The 18,897-nt window shown below is 39.0% G+C and overlaps 1 protein-coding gene across 1 annotated transcript; it reads left to right on the top strand.

The window, feature by feature from the left end:
• Positions 1-1,606: 1,606 nt before the first annotated feature.
• On the top strand, positions 1,607-17,999 carry cavin2b (caveolae associated protein 2b). Its single transcript, XM_079629493.1, has 2 exons — positions 1,607-2,567; positions 15,000-17,999. Exons 1-2 carry the CDS (start codon positions 2,013-2,015, stop codon positions 15,879-15,881), a joined length of 1,437 nt encoding a protein of 478 aa, XP_079485619.1. The 5' UTR covers positions 1,607-2,012; the 3' UTR covers positions 15,882-17,999.
• Positions 18,000-18,897: the final 898 nt, after the last annotated feature.

Raw genomic sequence — 18,897 nt, forward strand, 5'->3', positions numbered from 1 at the left:
GTTATTTGGTTAATTCCACTACTGACTCCTACTGGTGATATATATCACCAGCCTCTACTCTTCACACACAAGCTGGGTAACTTCTGTGTTTTACTTCCTCACCTCCCAGGTTTTCCACAATGTCACATTATTAAATTATATCACAGGCATTTTGTTTTGGGTTGAGGGTTGCATTTTGTGAGGGTTAATTTACTCCTATTGTGTAAAAGAGGTGTAGTGTATTAACTGCCATATACTGACCTTGTGTCACCTCACTGTAAGACTTTCCAAAGAAGCAGCTGTGATATTCCAAACATTCCACTGGTCTTGTTTTTGTGCTGCACTTTTTTTGTGCTCTGATGTTGCAATTACATAATGTTTTCTCCAGGGGGCGACGAGTCATTTCTAATGGATATGCAATCCGAGCCATGTACCTTCAAGCCTTTTGAGAAATTCCCATGAAAAACAAGAGATCAGGATACAAGTTCCCCGGAATGAAAACAATGGAGATAAAAGTCGATAAGGCAAGAATCCCCACCCTTTTAAACGTAATTCTAACAGGAAGACGAACTTTCCAGGTGCATTTCTCTCACCCTATATCTCAATATGTCTCTTAATTCCTCTTTTTTTGTCACTGCAATGCATGTTAAACTGCTATTCGCTCATTAATGAAAGGTTGTAAATTACCATGTTATTTACTACTGCACTAGCCCAACACTAAACAAGCACACACTTGCCTGTAAACTGCTTTGCATTTAGAAAACCCAAAATGGACCTTTGCCAAAATTCATGTGCTTGTATGCTATGATAATGTGTTATGTAATCCATCTGAACATATCAAATATCCCCAGAGAACAGGTCAGAGGTCAAGGGGAACGTGAATGGACTCTTTTCCTCTCTCAGAAGTATGTGTTTCCACAACCATTACCCTGTAAAGGAAAAAGGAGGGAAGATGACATAATGGAGGCATGTATAACAATGCAGAAAGGAGGAAACGGGAGCAATTAAGACGTTGTCTTTGTGTGTATAAGAGGCAAACACCCAAGAAAGTTTCACCCAAGTTTTCCCACAATTTTTAAGATTTAGTTTCATGCTGACGGTGTTTTATTATTCACCATATTTCCCTGCATAGTAAAATGTAAATGCAAAGTTTTCCAGTTCCTGAATTTGTGAAGTTTCGCCATGCTGTTGCTACAGCTGCAGACAGGAAAAATGACTCCACTCAAACGGCTTGAGAACTGTTTGTGTGACGTTTTTTCCAGAATAAACTTAGAATGACTTCAACTGTAAGAAACGGCTCTTACAAAATAAATACAGGCAAACATATACATACATTATTGTGCAAATATATGTACACATAGTAAACTTCTCCAAAATGTTGCTTAGCATATCTTTACTCAAGGGGAAAAACACACACCTTTGTCCTATCTTCCTTTCTCTTCCCTCTTTATTTCTCTGGCACAGATGAGCTCATTCTGCAAACATGACTCTTAATATACTATTGCTCTCTTCAATATAAACAGAGAGAGAGAGAGAGAGAGAGAGAGAGAGAGAGAGAGAGTTAGGGTTAGGGGGAGGTACTCCATGTGGAGCGAGTTGCTCATGTTCCACAGTACACACCCACATACTCGCACTTGACACATGCAAACACATAACTCCCTCACCAATGGGCCGGGCTAGATGCCATGGAAACCTAGCTACGCCCCCATAGGGTGTGGATGGCCTTTTTAAGCTGTGGGGAAGCCTCTACGCAGCTCTTCCAATCGCACCAGAGAGGGAGGGAGAGACGGAGAGAGAGTGAATAGAGTAAGAGTGTGGTTATCTTCAAAAAGGGGTGGGAACATTGAACCTGGAAGCTGAAAAGTTATTCCCAAGCCTGTAAACAGGAATTAAAGCTTTAAGAACGTGGAGGCACTAAAATCAACGGGAAGGGGAACCCGGTACAGCAAGACCAGCTCACTTAAAGGAGAAGGTAAAGAACGAGACAATTTTCCCGAGTGAAGTTATCTGTCGAGACCAAGAACAGCTTCAGAATGGGAGAAGACGCAGTACAGGCAGAGCGGAGCAGCGTGATCAGCACACATGAGAACCAGGAGCTGGTGGTGCCAAGCCCCAGCCCTACTCAGTCTTCACCCACCCATAGCCTCTCCCACCTGGGCACTGGCGCTTTCTACGCATCTAGCGGAGAACCAAGCCCTGGAGCTCTGGCTGGGGGCACCACAGGCACTCTACCTGGAGATGGAGCTTCACCCACAGGCCAAGTGAATGCCATCACTGTCCTGACACTTCTAGATAAGCTGGTGAACATGCTGGACACAGTGCAAGAGAACCAGCACAAGATGGAGATGAGACAGGTCGAGATGGAAGGGGCAGTGAGGGGCATCCAGAATGATATGACCAAGCTCTCCAAGAGTCACACTTCCACCTCCAACACGGTCAGCAAACTCCTGGAGAAGAGCCGCAAGGTCAGCGTCCACATGAAAGAGGTCAAGGACAAGATGGATAAGCAGGCCGTCCAAGTGAAGAAATTGGAGGCCAACCACGCTACCCTGATCAAGAGGAACAACTTCAAAGTGCTCATCTTTCAGGTAAATATACAGTGTGTGTGTGTGTGTGTGTGTGTGTGTTGGGGGGCAGTTGGTGGTGTGGTATTTGATATGCTCAGGTGAGGCCACTGAATGATTGCATTGTGCGAGGGTTCATTGTAGCATGTCGGTGTTCACTGAACCAAGTTCAACTATCTCCAACTCTGCTAACAATCAGCGATAGTACGGTCTTACACAGCTGAGTAGAGTCTAATGAATCTAAATGTCATTTGGCTAAATTACCTCATAGTTGATTAATAGATCTTAGTTTATTAACACGTGCCTCCCTCAGGGTGGGTCCATTTCTAAAGCAGGAGAAATGGGTCATAGTTCATAGTGTAAAAATGAAAGCAATGCGTGAGAGGGTGTGATGTCACTTAAGGTCAGTATGAGGCGGGGTGGAATAGATTGGCTAATGCTCTGGGTCAAAAGCTTAGACAACACTACCGAAACTATTAAGTGCTTCTGGAATGGTTAAACCTAGTCAAAACTATTTTATCTGTGGATGTTAGAACACCTGCAAGTGGAACTCCTTGTAAGTCCTTGCAAATTTTGTACTTGACTCATCCCTATATTTCAGGGGGGGGAGCAACTGGGGCTCCAAACTAAGAGAGAACTAGAGAGAGAGAGAGTCAATAGGGGAGGCTTGTTTTGAAGCTTAGCCAAAAGCTATTATTTAAAGCACAATAGCCTTGAATAGAAGGTGTGTCCAGAGATCAGCTACAGTGCAGCGTAATGTGTATCCTGTTGTCAGAAGACCCGTGCTGAAATGTGCTATGCTACACTGGCTAGCTGCTGTTTACTGCAAGACCTGCAATCAACTGAATGACTCAGTGATTCCAAAGTCAGAGAGTGCCGAGAGAGGCCTTCCATTTTCCCCTCTCTCTTCCCAACTGTGTGGTTACTGCAGAAGTGCATGATGTAAAGAATGAGAGGGAGTCTAGCGAAACACATTTTCAGAAAGTCAACATTCCATCTCTGTGCGAAGAGAGTGTTTAAAAAGAAGGGAAGGTAAATTGCCTTTGATGAAAGTGTGAAAGCCCTCAACTTTTACACTCTGCTTTAAACAGTGAGAGCACTCTTCCTGAGAACAGTTTCTACAGTTGCCGTCCCAGACAGATTTCTGTTTGTTAAAGCTGGCCAAAATTGTTGTGTTTGTTGCTATGGCAACTACGTTGTTTATTTGCATGGAAATCGAATTAGAGAGTGCGACAGTTGAGATTTTCTTCTTTGTCTAAATTATTTCAGGCTCGTAACTTCGTTTTCTAAGCATTTGCCAAGCAGTTCAGACATGTCTGGTCTAAGGGAATGTGTTTAATCCAGCCATGGGGTTCTTGTATACTCCTGATCTATCTTGCATTATAGTTAGGATGGGTGGGACAGTGGAGGACATGGAAGGAAAGTGTGTGTGCTTTTATATTTCCATCAGACTTTCCAGACAGACACAAACATTCCTTAACAGTCCTTGTCTTATTTAGTGTTCCTTCATTAAACCCCCTTCCGCTGTCCCTTGGGGTAGCCTAAGTTTATTTCTGAGGAATGATAGGATCTGACCAGTACTGAAACTATCCCCAGCCGATTAAACCGGCACAACTTCAGCAGGAGAATCAAATAAACTTTTCAAGTCACTTCTGCCAAATGTTTCACATTTATATACTACCAAACAAGCTTCACAAAAACTGAAAAAGACTTTCGGGTGAAGCCAGCTATCTCTGTGGCTTCCACACAGAGTCAAGTCAACACATTCCCAGTTTTCTTTCCTCATCTCCATATCTACATTCAGGTGTTCACCACACCCTCTCTGCCTGTGTTTTTCACTTTTATCTTCCCCTGCTGCTTTGGGATTAGGGGTTCTTGGCTCCCCCTTAGGCAGACTGCATGCGCAAGAGAGAACGCTGTTCTTGCATAAACTCTGGCTCAAATGCTCACATTCCAGAGGAGGAGCAAGTCTCTCCTACTCTCCCAATGATATAAATAGGCCAATAACCACAATCGATTAGAGCTCCATGAGACATGTATCAGGACATTGGTCACCACAGCCAATAAAGAGAAAAGGAGGACAGAGCTTGTAAAGTCTGCTATAATAAAACATGATTCCATTTTCAATTTTTGAGCATGATGCAACTTTCAATGAACACATTTAACTAATTGTCCCTGTGTTTCTCAAAACGTAACATATGGGTTGTGTTATAGCTGAACAACATCTCATAGCTATCAGTGCATAATGCTTCAATTTTCATCACACTGAAAGCCAAATTTAGAGTAGGAAAGTGCAAGAAGGAATATTTTTACAACTAGCCCTTCACTATCACCTAATAAGGCTATCTGTGCTTCTCCAGAAAGAGGAGGGAGAGGGGGAAGGGGGAGAAAAGTGTCAGTGCAAGAAGGCCTGTAGGCAGAAAGAAAGGAGACAATAGTGTTTGTTTTCCATTGTCCATCAAAAAGACATTATCTCTCTCCAAACTTGGCTTACTGTTAAAGTTCCCACTGGTGCACTGGGGGCGATATGAAAATGAGACTAGATGAGAAAAGGGCTTCATTGCAATTAAAGATTTGCAACATGGTTGCTCAGAGATATTTTGAATGTATGTGCAAATTACACAAAGTCACATCTCGTCTCTCACGACACACTGCATACATTTGACAGCAAACTATATGTTGTGGTCGTGCGTTAGTTTGAGTTGACATACGTCACGAGACTCACAACCAAACGTTAGCGATTGGTTATGGCAGATCCAAAGTGCCTCTGGGCAGATCCAATAGTTTTAAACTTAAACAGAATACCCGCCTTTAAGGAAGTTAACGCTTGTCAATGGAGAGTGGCCAGACTCTCTGTACAAATGAAATGTACGAGAGTCTGGTAGGACCAGGCTATGGAACTGCATGTTAGAGCTACAAATTCACTCGAACAAAAACAGGTAGGCCATCTTAGCTAAGAACTTAGAAACTCAAATACGCAGGAGATAAAAATGAAACGGCAATAAACTGCTAATTAACCAAGTCATAAAGCCTCTAGTAGGGCTGAAAACACAGTGGTAATGACAACTGTAAAGCTTTTTTATTGTATTTGTTTGAGGACACAACAGTGTGACATTAACATTTCATTCCTCAGCAACAAAACATCAAAAGGTTAGCAGATAAAAAGCATTATCTATTTTCTAAATATGGAATGTGTGACTGCGGTCACCAATCACTGTTACAGAATGAACTGTAAATCTGGCCTTACTGAGCAGGAGGTAAACATTCACATTCACAGATTGATTTGTTAAGCTAAATTGTTCCTTTAAAAGGATAGATAGAAATTAGGGCTGTACTGTAAATAATATATATATATATATATATATATATCAATTCATTACGATATTGTTGAAAATAAAGAAACGACCAAAATAACATATAACATAATTTAAGACCAGCCAAGCAAATATTTACACTCTTAATGGAAACGTGGCCTCAGGGTCCATTTCACTGTACAGGTTTAAATACTGAATGAGCATGTGAAATGAGTTACATGAAAGGGACTGAACATGTTTTTGCACATGAGACTACAGTAGTAACAACTATTAGGGGTGGGTTATAAGAATCCCTTGTTTCAGGAATCAGCACTGGTCACACTGTATGTTTTTGATTCACTAAAAAGACTCATTTGTGAATAGCATTGTATTTGTGATTAAATAAAAAAAATACAAAAATAATAAATAAAACCCAGCCATAATAACTATTAGGCTATATTAAACGCACGGGAGAGAATGAACATGTTGTGTAAAATATAAAAAACTTCTCAGTTTAGCTTTTAAACAGTTCATTTCTATACGCTACATGTTTTGTAGTTATCTGACAGCTGTTTAATACACTGCCTGCAGGTGCTCACTCCCTTTTCTCTACAGCCACAATGAAATCAACTGAAATGCAAACAAATCATGTAAATCCGTATTTGACAATCAAATCAAAATTGAGTACAAGCATACTGAACATTTATGCACTAAGATATACACAAAATAAATAAAAAACACACTAACACAAAAGCACACCTGTGATAGCATCATATGCTAAATATTAAATTATTGAAGCAGATGAAGGCAAGTGATACAGTATCAGTGTCTGGCAGAAATGTAAGTTTTAACACTCACTGGGCCTTCCTGAGTTGGACATACACTGTAATTATCTACAAAAAAACAGACATCCTTTGCACTATGAATACTGACAGAGTTCTGGCTCTTTGGTCCTATCTAAATACACACACATACGCATACACACTGAAGAGACAAAAGCTGGTATTGTGTGTGTCCCGTGACGGGGAGCAATGCCAGCACAGAGGGAAGACCATACACACTCACAATGCCATGGGAACTCCTGCGGACAATATGCTATATGCTGGGGCAAACAGCCCAGAAACAGCACACAGACTACACATCATTTACAAAGAAAACTGCAATAAAACCATGGCCTTTCACACTGATCTTACATCAACCTCTTCCTTCAGAATAGAGGTTAAGTAATACATCACATCAGGACTCAAAATCATTCTTAAACCAGCATAGTTCAAACTAAAACTACCACATAAGTGGCAGCGGTTTCATGAAACTAATATAAACAGAAAACAATTATTGTTAATGTGATTATGCTCATAACCATAATTGCAGTAGATGTTTTAAATATACAGGCATTGGGTTTAACCAAATTTCTCGCACTCGGATCAAAGTGACAAAACAATACTTCTCTTTGAATAATTGTAATAGTTTAGTTTTAAGAGGGTTGCTCATGTCATGTAAACACCTTAATCCATGTAATTCCTTACTCTGATTCCTGACAATAATCTGAATGTTGGTGTACATGTAAACATGGCCATTGTTGCATGAAGTTTTTCCAGGGCTGATTTGGAAAGGGAAACCCTCTTCCGCTCAGCTCTCCCACCCCGTCCTGCTCCAACTATTTTATTCCGCCTGACTTCTTACACACTCATGCATGCACACACAGTACATTTCTTGTGAACACAACGTATAGCTAAACAAGCTACAGTACAAATTACACAATGTATATTAGTTCAACTAGTCAAGCCAAGAAAAAAGCCGTTAGCTACAGTATAACAAAATGACCTACCTAGCTTTAAAATGGTAAATATATTTTTCTTTTTTAAATAAAAGGTAATTGAAACTCACTTTTTTATTTATTGTTTATATATTGCAAGTTCTGAGAAGTAAAAAATAATTGAGATATAAACTCGCAATTGAAAGGAAAAAAAGTGTGAGAATTGTGAGATAAAAAGTCACATTTACCTTTTTTGTTTTTAATTCCATGCCAGAAACAAGCTTGGAAAAAAATGTCTTGTTACTTGGGAAAAACTACACTATAATGGAAACAGTTGAACTATGGTCACGCTACAAAAAAACTTAGTTTTAAAATATTTAGTACTACTAAACACTCCCCACAAAAATGTACCCATTTTCTTTTCTCTCCCTCTCTTTCAGTGTGTTGCAAAAATCTCTGTGTATTTTTGAAAGAGATAGAGAATGTATAGGGTTACAGGCCTGCCTTTGGTGTGACACAAAAGCAGAGGACACAGGCGAGCTTATGAGGTTAGACAGCTGCTTCCTGTCAGATGGGTTGTTGATGAGCAGCAGGAAGGGAAATGCAAGCATTAAAAACATTTAGAGAATTATAGGGGCTGGTCCCAATGCATCGCTAACGCTAAAAAAAAAAAAGATCTTGAAAATAATTCTCCACCATATAGCCTACAACTCCTTCCAACACAGCCACTTACAGTACATCTCTCTCTTTACTCTCCACACCCCACCCCTGAGCAAATATTTACCCCACAATCCTTCATAAGTAGGCCTCAAAGTGACACGTATCAAGTGTGTTTAGAATGTAAAGTGAATTATTGGGAAAACAATTGGATAGCGTCTCTGATAAAGCTGACAGCAATGAGAGAAGAGAGCATGGTTCGGAGAGGTGTCTGTGTTTGTATATCTGTGGATATACACTTGTCAAAACTAATATAGTCAAGTCATTTAAAAAAACAAAACACTTTTTTTTCACTTTATAAAATAATAAATGTTAGCTTTGTAAAGAAATTCATAAACAGTATGAAAGTGGTTATTCCTATTTGTCAACAAACAAATTTGAAATGGGATAGATCACCCAGGAAGGAAAATTCTGTCATTAATTACTCGCCCACATGTCATTCCAAAGTTTCAAACCAATAAGAATTTGCTCATCTTCAGAACACAAATGAATATCTTTTTGATTAAATCTGAGAGCTTTCTGTCCCTCTGACAGTCCACATAACTACCACTTTGATGCTTTTAAAGTTTAATTTGCTCGGCTATTCTTAAGAGATCGTAAAACTAATCCATATAAATCGTGTGGTTTAGTCCAAATTTTCTGAAGAGACTTGATCGCTTTATATTATGAACCGATGTATAAACATATACAGACATACTGTATAAACATTGATCAGTAAACATAAAGAGAAGTTCTACCGAACCTGCTTGACGTGCGAGAACAAACCTCATTGGTTCTTGCGGAAGCTCAAACGAGAATGAACCTCATTGGTTCTCGCACGTCAAGCGAACATGCTTGAGCTTCCGTTTATCAAAACTGATGTGTGAGTTGCTGAAGGTTTATGTGTGAATAAAAGCCTAAATTCAATTTGTTCTCTTTAGATGCACCATCTCTTTAGATGATTTTGGACTAAACTTCAAATTCATATGGATTAGTTTTACGATCTCTTTATGAACTTTTTGAAACATCAAAGTGGTAGTGTATAGCTGTCTATGGAAGGACAGAAAGCTTGCAGATTTCATCAAAAATATCTTCATTTGTGTTCCGAAGATGAACGAAAGTGTTGCAGGTCTCGAACAACATGAGGGTGAGTGAGTAATTAATGAAATAATTAATTTTTGGGTGAACTATCCCTTTAAGCTTAGGCTTTTGGATTAAAAAGTTTGGATTAAATTGATATTTTACTCAAATTAAAATTCTGTAATTTATCTACCCTCATGTTGTTCAAACCTGTAAGACTTTCTTTTGCGTAATCCCAGCATGTGTCCCCCTGGTCTTGTGTGGACTTTTATGTTGTTTCCTGTTCCTGTAGTTTTTCTTGTTGTTTAGTTCTCTGATTGTTCCCAGTGTCTTGTTTGCCTATTACCCTCTGTGTTTCTTATGTTCCTTGTCGGGTCTTGTCCTTACTACATGGATGTTTTGTTGGGGTGATCATTCTGCTCCACCTTGGCTCCCCAATCCGCCCCAGTTCCCAGTTCCCAGTCCCCAGTCACACTGGACTTGAGGGCGCTGAGAAACACTGGGATCCGTGGTGGGCCAGTCTCCACTGCCACCGGCGCTTGAGTCCCATAAGTATTTTGATAAACAGATAATAAATAACAAAACAAACATGAGAACTAGAAAACTAGGGAAACAAAATGAGCATCCCAACAAAACATCCATGTAAGGACAAGACTCGACAAGGAACACAAGAAACACTGGGGTTTAAATACACAAAGTGTAATTGGCAAACAAGTCACACCTAGGAATAATAAAATGAATAATCAACAAGAAAAACCACAAAGGACTACAAAACATGTACAAGAACAGGAAATAACATAAAAGTCCCCGCAAAACCAGGGGAACACAGTCTGGGATCATTACAGGAATACAAAAAAGAAAATTTTGAATAAGTCAGCCTTATTCATGAGGAACAGAGTTTTCAAGTTAAAGTATAAAAGTACCGTAAAATGTGGTTGATATAACTTAATTATATTGAAAAGAAAGGGCAATATAGTCTTTTGTAGCTTGTTGTAGTTCGGAACAACATGAGAGTGGGTTAGTTTACATTTATGCGTGAACTATCACTTTAAGACTGCGAGAAACGTAAGTAATAGCAGGCAAAGAGTAATGCAGGCATTTATGCGTCTATTAGAACCACATCTGGTCAAATAAACATCAAATAAACCCCAGTCTATTCTTGCACAAAGAGAACCGGCACAAAGCATGCATTGTATGCAATGACTCATACTCACAATGTTTACCAAAACATGCTCTCTAAAAATTGATTCCTTTAATAACCATAAACTGTAACAGAAATTTACCCCTTGTGAGATCCCCTTATATTACTGTGCATATATGAGAAAACATATATCAACTCAGCTATCATAAGCGCCTACATTGCCCAAGGCGAGAGGGACCGGTTTAGTACGCAAATGAATCAAACCTAGAGTATCAGTTGACAGGCTTCGCAGCATGAGGTAATCCTGCTCTTTAGTGACAACACATTTTTTGAGTCTAAGTCTAAAACACAACCAGAATATGAAGACAATGTAGATAGAGGAGGCTGTAGTCATTTACAAGTCATTTCCAGATCTCATACCTACAAGGCAGAATGCATGGAATGAACTGTTTGGTTCCCCACTGAGAAAACAAAAGGAACTTGTGTCTCTGAAAACCACAAGGAGGGATTCTTTAACATGTTTATAACAGCTCTATAGTATTTAATACTTCATTTGAGGGGTGTTTGTTACTTTGTGTCTTTGCCATCAGCATAAGCAGTTCATCTAAAGAGATTTCAAATACAGTGGTTCCGGAGACAAGTCTGAACCTGGTTAACCTGGTTAAGTCAAGAGAAACTGTCCACATAAAACAGCACAATTACGCAAGCTGCTCTCAGACACATATCAAAATGTCAACACTCTACTCTCATTCTCAGAGACCATGTACAGTTAAGACTACAAAGTTTAGTGGCAGTTGATAGACATTCTTCTTGCCACACAGGCTAGTCCAGTGACTCAGTGCATTTTCTTTTTCCAAATTAGCAATTTGAGCTACGGTTAGCCACTTAGTCTTGAGGACAGTACTTGAAAACATGCAAATACAAACAAAGAGCAATGTCAAACGCATCCAAACAACACAGAAATTCAATACACAGCATTGACTCCTCTGAGTTTTGAGTAAATTGTGCAATAAAATCTAAGCTTTACCAAAAAGCCTTGGACTTAAAGGGTCAATCTCTCTATATTAATAAAAAAAAGGAAAATATTTTCTAATAAAGATGTTTTGCAAAGTGACATATTTCAATGAACATGAAATGAACCATGAAATGATTCATGCAAAACAGTCTGTCTCATTATCTGGGTTGTTTTAACCCAAGTTTGGGTCGAACATGGACAAACCCAAACGTTGGATTAAAAATGCAATTTAAAAATTTAACCCATCGGCTGTCCATATTTGACCCAAACTTGGGTTAAAACAACCCAGCATTTTTTAGAGAGTAATTTATCTAAAGATATTTTCTAAATGAATTATAGGACTTATATTGCTTGTTGTACTGCCTTTATGTACGTTTAAATAACAACAATTATTATATTAACAATGTTCACAATAACTTTCACAATGCCATAATTCTAATGGTCCTACAAGTTTTCAGGTTTCTTAATGTAGTAAATGCTCATAATAGTTTGAGTAAAAATTATACAGATGTAATACTAATATTTGTAAGTATGACCCTGAAGGAAAAAACTTGTTTATTTGATCTTGCTATGGTTACAATTTTAACTTGAATAGCATTCATTATTATCTAATTCATGATCTGTTGGAGCTGAAAAGAAAATCTGGCATGCCAAATATCACAGGCATTATCGCCGTTATACAATGTGTACAGTATATCTGTTCTTTTATTTGTACAGCTCATTTAGTTCACAAGTTCCCCTTCTAAAATTCTAATGTGAAGCATCCCATGTGATTCTTCTTTCTGATTCACAAAATCTTATCATTTGGCATCTCTTCAACTTTTTTTATGCTTATTTTTAAACACATGCTGCTAGTTACTCCTAAAACTAGCTACTCCTCACCAGAAAACACCTCTTACAACCCTATCACAACAGAAAGTAGACTAATACTTTAACAAAGAAACTCAGGAAAAAAACAATGCAAAACCTATCCAACCCTTTGCTTTCACATATAAGATTTCAGCCAATGTTATGTCACACTGTTTTCTACTATGTTTTTAACTCCAAGTATCCAAGTTTACTAATTGCTGTGGTAACTCCGAGGAGAGACTGATGGGACATAGAAATTCCGTGTTAAAGTTTGCAGGGACTCCGCCAGATTCATTCTCAAACTGTGCCAGCAATATCATACCAATACCTTTGATCCATATTTGCCTTCCAAAGTAAAGCTCTTTCGTGGGTGGACAGATCTACTAAATCCCAAAAGCGGTATTTCACCCCTGATTTAGCATGTTGCATATATCCACGGGGATTACCGTCAGTCATTATGTATCCTTTTTGTTAGTTCTCTTCTGTTAGGTCAAATCTCTCCCTCCACTTTGACAGGCCAAACTCGCATTCCCTCACACACAGAGAGCTTCAGAGGCCAGAGTTACAACAGGGGGTTCAGAGGGGAACACAACCTTTCTATCACGTTAGAAAAGCAGATGTGAACATTAAGGCTCTGTGCAGGCAGTATAAAGAGATAAGAGGAATCAAGGCATGTTCGAATTCAGTGTTTGCGTAACATTCTTTCAACAGATTCCTTCATCTCTTCGCCTTTTGAAGAGAGTTTAGATATATCCTGCGCTGGATGAAACCTCACTTCTATGTGGTTTGTGGCTTCACAGAAATAATAAAATGGAGCCTGATGGAGCAAATGAGAGACATACTGAATCTGATCATTTAAATAAATGTCAAATAACGTATGGCATTTCTACTGAGAAATAAGCAGCAGTCTATGTTTACATATAGGAAAACTATTAAAAAGGCACACAGCTGATTCCTGCACAAGGGTAAATGAAACACTGTTTTCGCACCTGTTAGTTCTCACCACAATTTTGAAAAATGCACCAAAAGTGGGCGTGGTAAGCTGAGAGTGGAGGGGGAGAGGCCAGGCTGAAAACACAACAACAGCGTCTGATTCAAACAGCTTCAAATTAACCAGTTTTCTACAATTAAAACTAATCGATGGTATGGTAACATTCTCTTCCACATCTATGATGTGTAACAACAAACATCTCTCTGTTAATATATTATTTTAAAAAATCTAGTTTAGTGTTTCATGACCCTTTAAACTAAAGCATACGTTCATGTACATGCCCAAACACGGGGGTATCTGCATTCACAGTGCATTTGTACAAATGCAGTACATTTGTGTGTGCTTACATTTCAGACTTGAACGAAAGCAGTGCAGTTAAAGTGATTAACTGGGAGGTTTCCTGTGTGACGTGACCTCATCCGTATCAGAATTTAGAGCCTTATCGCTAAGAGAGAGAGGCTCTCAGGCTCTCCTGCGCATTTCTGACATGCCATGGAACATTCTAATGGGTCGGGGGGGGGGCAAACAGGGCTTCTGTCCAGGTGTCCCCATTACTGCACTCCACCCCAAATGCTTCCTGACTCTCATCCTATACTCCCTTCCAAAGCTCTATACCAGACTTCCCTGCTTTCTGTTCTCTCTCTCTCTTTCCAATTGCCCAACTCTCGCTCTCTTTCTGTCCTGGCTGTCCTCCAAAACTCAGTGGAAACTCTGATATGAGCTGTGTAGGGTCATGCCTAGCCTTCCTTCCCAATCGTCTCGCTATTCTTCAGCCTTTATGATTGTCTCCAGCAGGGAAAAGAGGGTCTGTACACAATGTTTTTCACACAAAATGTGCCTGTCCCCTTGTGTCATTTAAAGGAATGTATATCCATGCTACACATCAACACTCCATATAATCCTTCTTATTACAAGCTGAGCAGAATGAGCTTGAATATTTTCGACACTGCGTCATCTTTTAAAAGACAAATTCTTGAAACTATGATAAAAGGTCACAGTGTGTTGATGAAGAACATTTCTTTGGCAGTATACTTTTAAGAGCAAAAATGTGTTCAACTGTTTCAAACCCCTTTCATAATTGCTGCTGTAAAGCCACAGACAAAACTCTATATATATCCTTTTGTATATTTTAAGAAGAGTTTTTTCACAGTGATTTTGATCCGGCCAATACACAGATTTTCAGAGAGGTTTCAGATGTTTTATGTTTATTTGAATTAATTTGTCAGATTAATTTAATTTGCTACTAAGCTACAGACTTAACCATAAAGCTTTTTACCCTGTTCTAAAGTCCTGATTAAAAAGAAGACCTAAAATTAAGTCTTAAGATTGATTATCTTCAAACTATTGAAGATATCTCCCACGAACACATGATAGCTGTATCATAAGCATTCTTAGAGTCCGGTTGCCAAGGAACCAAATACAAATCTTGCCGGCAGCTAATTCGGCACTGACTTGGATTTCTCTGTGGGGAAACCCATACAATAATATGGCTTTAGCAATCAAAACTTTTTTATAGCGTTAAACTTTATAGCGTAGAACTGTGTATTAAGAGCAATCATATGTGGTGTGACACTAACACTGTAAATGGGCAGACCTGTATAATTTATTATTTTATTTTTATTTTTTATTTTGCAGGAGGAAAATGAAATCCCTTCAAGTGTCTTTGTGAAGGAACCTGCACCGTTACCTGAACTGGAAGAGGAGACCCCGGCCATTGATACCAACCGTTCTCAGGAGGAGGGCCTTCAGACCATCGCTCTCTCCTCGGATGAGGAGCAGGGACCAGAAGAGGATGAGGAGGAGGATGACATTTTGAGGGTTTTGAATCACAAAGATAAAACCAGAGTACAAGCTTCTCGAACTGAGATGATCAAGCGTTCCAGTCTGAAGAAAGTGGACAGCCTGAAGAAGGCTTTCTCCAGGCACAACATTGAGAAGAAGATGAACAAGATTGTGTCCCAAGAGCAGCGTGATAAAATCAAGAAGAGTCTGACACCGAACCACCAGAAGAGCCCCAGTACCAAGAGCACCTCTTTCAAGGTCTCTCCTCTAACCTTCAACATCAAGAAGAACCGCAGTGGGGACGGGGAACCAGACACTGACGACTCAGCTCAACTGGAGAGCTCGCCAAGTGCTGTCGCCTCCATCGAACTGGCCCCTATTGAGAGCCCAACTGAAGACATGTCCTTCAAAGAGGTTCACTCCCATCTTGCACCAGGACAGGAGGAAGTGAAGGCAGCTGTGGAGGCAATGGAGAAAGATCAGGTGCCCAGCATCCTGAATGGCACAGCTGAGGTTGAGCTGTCGATAACAGAAGATGTAAGCGAGGAGTATGCTCTCTCTGCGACCCTGCCCCAGGACGCCTCCAAGATAGTGGTGTCCCACAGTGCTGTACAGGAAGAAGATGAAGTGGAGGGAGAGGAAGAAAAGGGAAAGGAAAGAGAGCAGAGGGAAGACAGCCCTCTAGCAGAAGCTGCAGGCCAAGCAGAGGGTGTTGCTGTAGGACAAGCATCCTAATGTCCTGACCCTCCATTCCAGCCCTAGGACACCCTCCTAAGCTGAGAAAACACGCTCTCCCTTATCAGTGCCAGCCATCCCCATCAAGAACCTAGACATCTGGCCTGTCCTTGCAGAAAACAGACTTACAATACAGTCCATTCAAAGGCAAAATTCATGAACTATATGACATTTGCTTAAAAATCCCATATCGCTGTTGTTAGTTCCTAGTCTTTTAGCAGAAGTGAATGTGAAAGCAGTCATATCAGTTCATCTTATCCAACACTCTGTTACAAAACTTACGCTTGTGAGAAACCCACTACAGCTGGTATTACTGGACATTCTGTCTTCCTCTGGTGACTACCAGGAAAACAAATCGCTTACAGCCAAAGGAGTCAACGGGCGACAAGTGTAGTCCATCTATTCAATGGACACGTTTTGACCATAGCCTGGTTTTCACCCACAATTAATTTCTTCTGGAACAGCCTGTGCACAGCTGAAAGTGATATTGACTTCATGCAACCAGGATCATTTTCAACCTTGGTCCAATTAGCTTTTGTATGGAAGCTTGTTTTCACCACAGAATAAAAAATAAAAACGGTAATTTTACTTTTTATCTCACAAATCTGACTCTTTTTTTTCTCACAATTTTGACAATCTTCCACTTCTGAACTTTTTTTCTCAGGATTGCGTGATAGAAACTCGCAATTGTGAGTTATAAAGTCAGAATTGCATGATATAAAGTCGCAATTCTGACTGTATAACACGCAATTGCGAGTTTATCTTTTGCAATTCTGTGAAAAAAAGTCAGAATTGCTAGATAAAAAGTCGCAATTATATTTTAAATCATTTGATTCTGTGGCGGAAACAAGCTTTCGTAGTTTTGTTTTAGAGATTAAACAGCACAAATATACTGCCATGTTCTATCTCTGTATTTATCAAAAAAGTGTACTCAATATTAAATTTAAAGTGTACTGTGAACCCATATACATAGAGACCAAAAGATGTGAGAAAGCTAGTGTATTGTCCTAAACTAAACTACAAATATTATTTCTGATATCTAGATTTCTGCTTCGTAGTGGCTAATAAACATTTAGATAACCTTTTTATGTCCTGAGTGAGCACACGCCATGCTCACACACGCTTCAAATCTGGAATGCAGCTTACATGGGGGATCCTGGTCTTCCCTGAGCTCCACATATGTCTTGGACCTTTACTCAGAAAGCATTCCTGCTTTTGATGTACGGCTCTTTTCAGAGACCATTTCTCAAGATCCCGTTGGCATTGTGCTGGCTGAGAAACAGGCACTGTGAAGCCAGTCTAGATTACAGGCATATGTCTGAAAGTGATGAAGGAGACGAAGGAGACGATGCGTGCAAATAAGCCAGAGAAGTGTGGAAAGTGGTGGAGAACTGCAAAAGTATGAAAAGAGAAATTCTGTTTGGATTGTTGTACTGAAGTTTCAAAATGTGAGAACTGAATAACACAAGGGCAAATACAAAAATCCCCCTCATCACTTTGGAATAAATACAGTTAACTGATATTTGTGCACACATCACCACTCGTTATTATACAAATCCATAAATAAAATAGTGCTGTCAGCGGATAAAGAAAAGCATGAGGAGAGCAGCACTGACCAATCATGTCTGATTTGATATTGTTGATATTGTGAGACAATGAGAATAGAGTTTGGTTCTCATATGTTTTTATTATAAGTCAGAGCAAGTGGGATTGTTTGTGTGTGTTTATTTCCAGCATATTTTCATTTCAGTATTCCAGTGCTGAACTAAAACATAAAAGTGTGTATCTTTGCTTTGGGTGGATGTCTCTTTCAGATGAAAAGGGATGAGGTTTTACTTTTTTTTAAATATAACAGATTTTAACTAATTTTTGCTGATGCTTGTAATCCCTAATCTGTATTAGCATATTCTTTAAGATGTTAATTGCATCAATGACTTCATAATATATACGAGAGCTATATGTTGTCTTGGTTATATTTTAGAAACATTATGATTCACGCCAAAGAAAATGGCTCAGTTACAGCAGAGACCTTGTTTCTGTAACACCTGTTTACCAAGTTGTTTCACGCTCTGTTCAAATTGTTCTTATAATGCAAATAAATAAAAACTTTGAAATATGCCTTTTCGTGTCTATCTTGTTCCTTTGAATCTTTAGTATGTTTTCAAATACCTGTTTTTTCCCTTTAGTAATCCATATGACAGAAACAGACTCAAACCTAGACTTTGAATACATTAAACATTACACATTCATGCTTAATAGGCTATATTGAAGTAGAATTGGCTGGCCAAGAAAAAATTTTTTATTTGAGTGATTATTATATTTATAGCATGTTATATATGAGTGTGTAGCTTTCAATTTCTTAAACAACCATGTAGGAAGACACATCATGGCTATATTCCTCTTAATGGAAATATTTCAATCAAGACGTGCATACATTTTTTGTCAAGATCTTGTATTAGAGTCCAGCACTCTGTAAAGTCTCCTCCAGCACATCCCAAAGACTTTCAATGAATTTAAGGTCTGGACTCAAAGGTGTCAAACTATTCTTTCACACCTTGAGCCTGATTAATCTTGACATTGTCATACTGGAATATGGCCATGATATGTATTACATGGTTGTTTAAGAAATGAAAAGCTATAGAAGAACTGTTGCCAAACCTATAACATGCTAGAAACATAATTATCAATAATAATCTAATGATAGACTCTTAAGCATTTGCTTTTTTTTTTTATTGGCCAGACAGTGTATGTGGGGTTACAAGATAGGCCTATCAGTAATAACAAATTATTCTTACCTGCAGTGCCATGGCAATTGTTGATTTATACCTTGATTTATATTTATACAGTATGGCATTTGAACTATCTGTTCCTGAACATTCATATGAACTAATTGTTTGTCAAGCCCTGGCTTAATATGTACAATTTTGTAATTCTTTTTGTTTCAACGTGAAGAGTGGTAAAATTGAAAACGCGCCCTGTATGACACTTGAAAAACTCCTTGGGCACTAGCGACATC

This window comes from Phoxinus phoxinus, assembly GCF_949152265.1.
Source record: "Phoxinus phoxinus genome assembly, chromosome: 11".
NCBI lineage: Eukaryota > Metazoa > Chordata > Actinopteri > Cypriniformes > Leuciscidae > Phoxinus > Phoxinus phoxinus.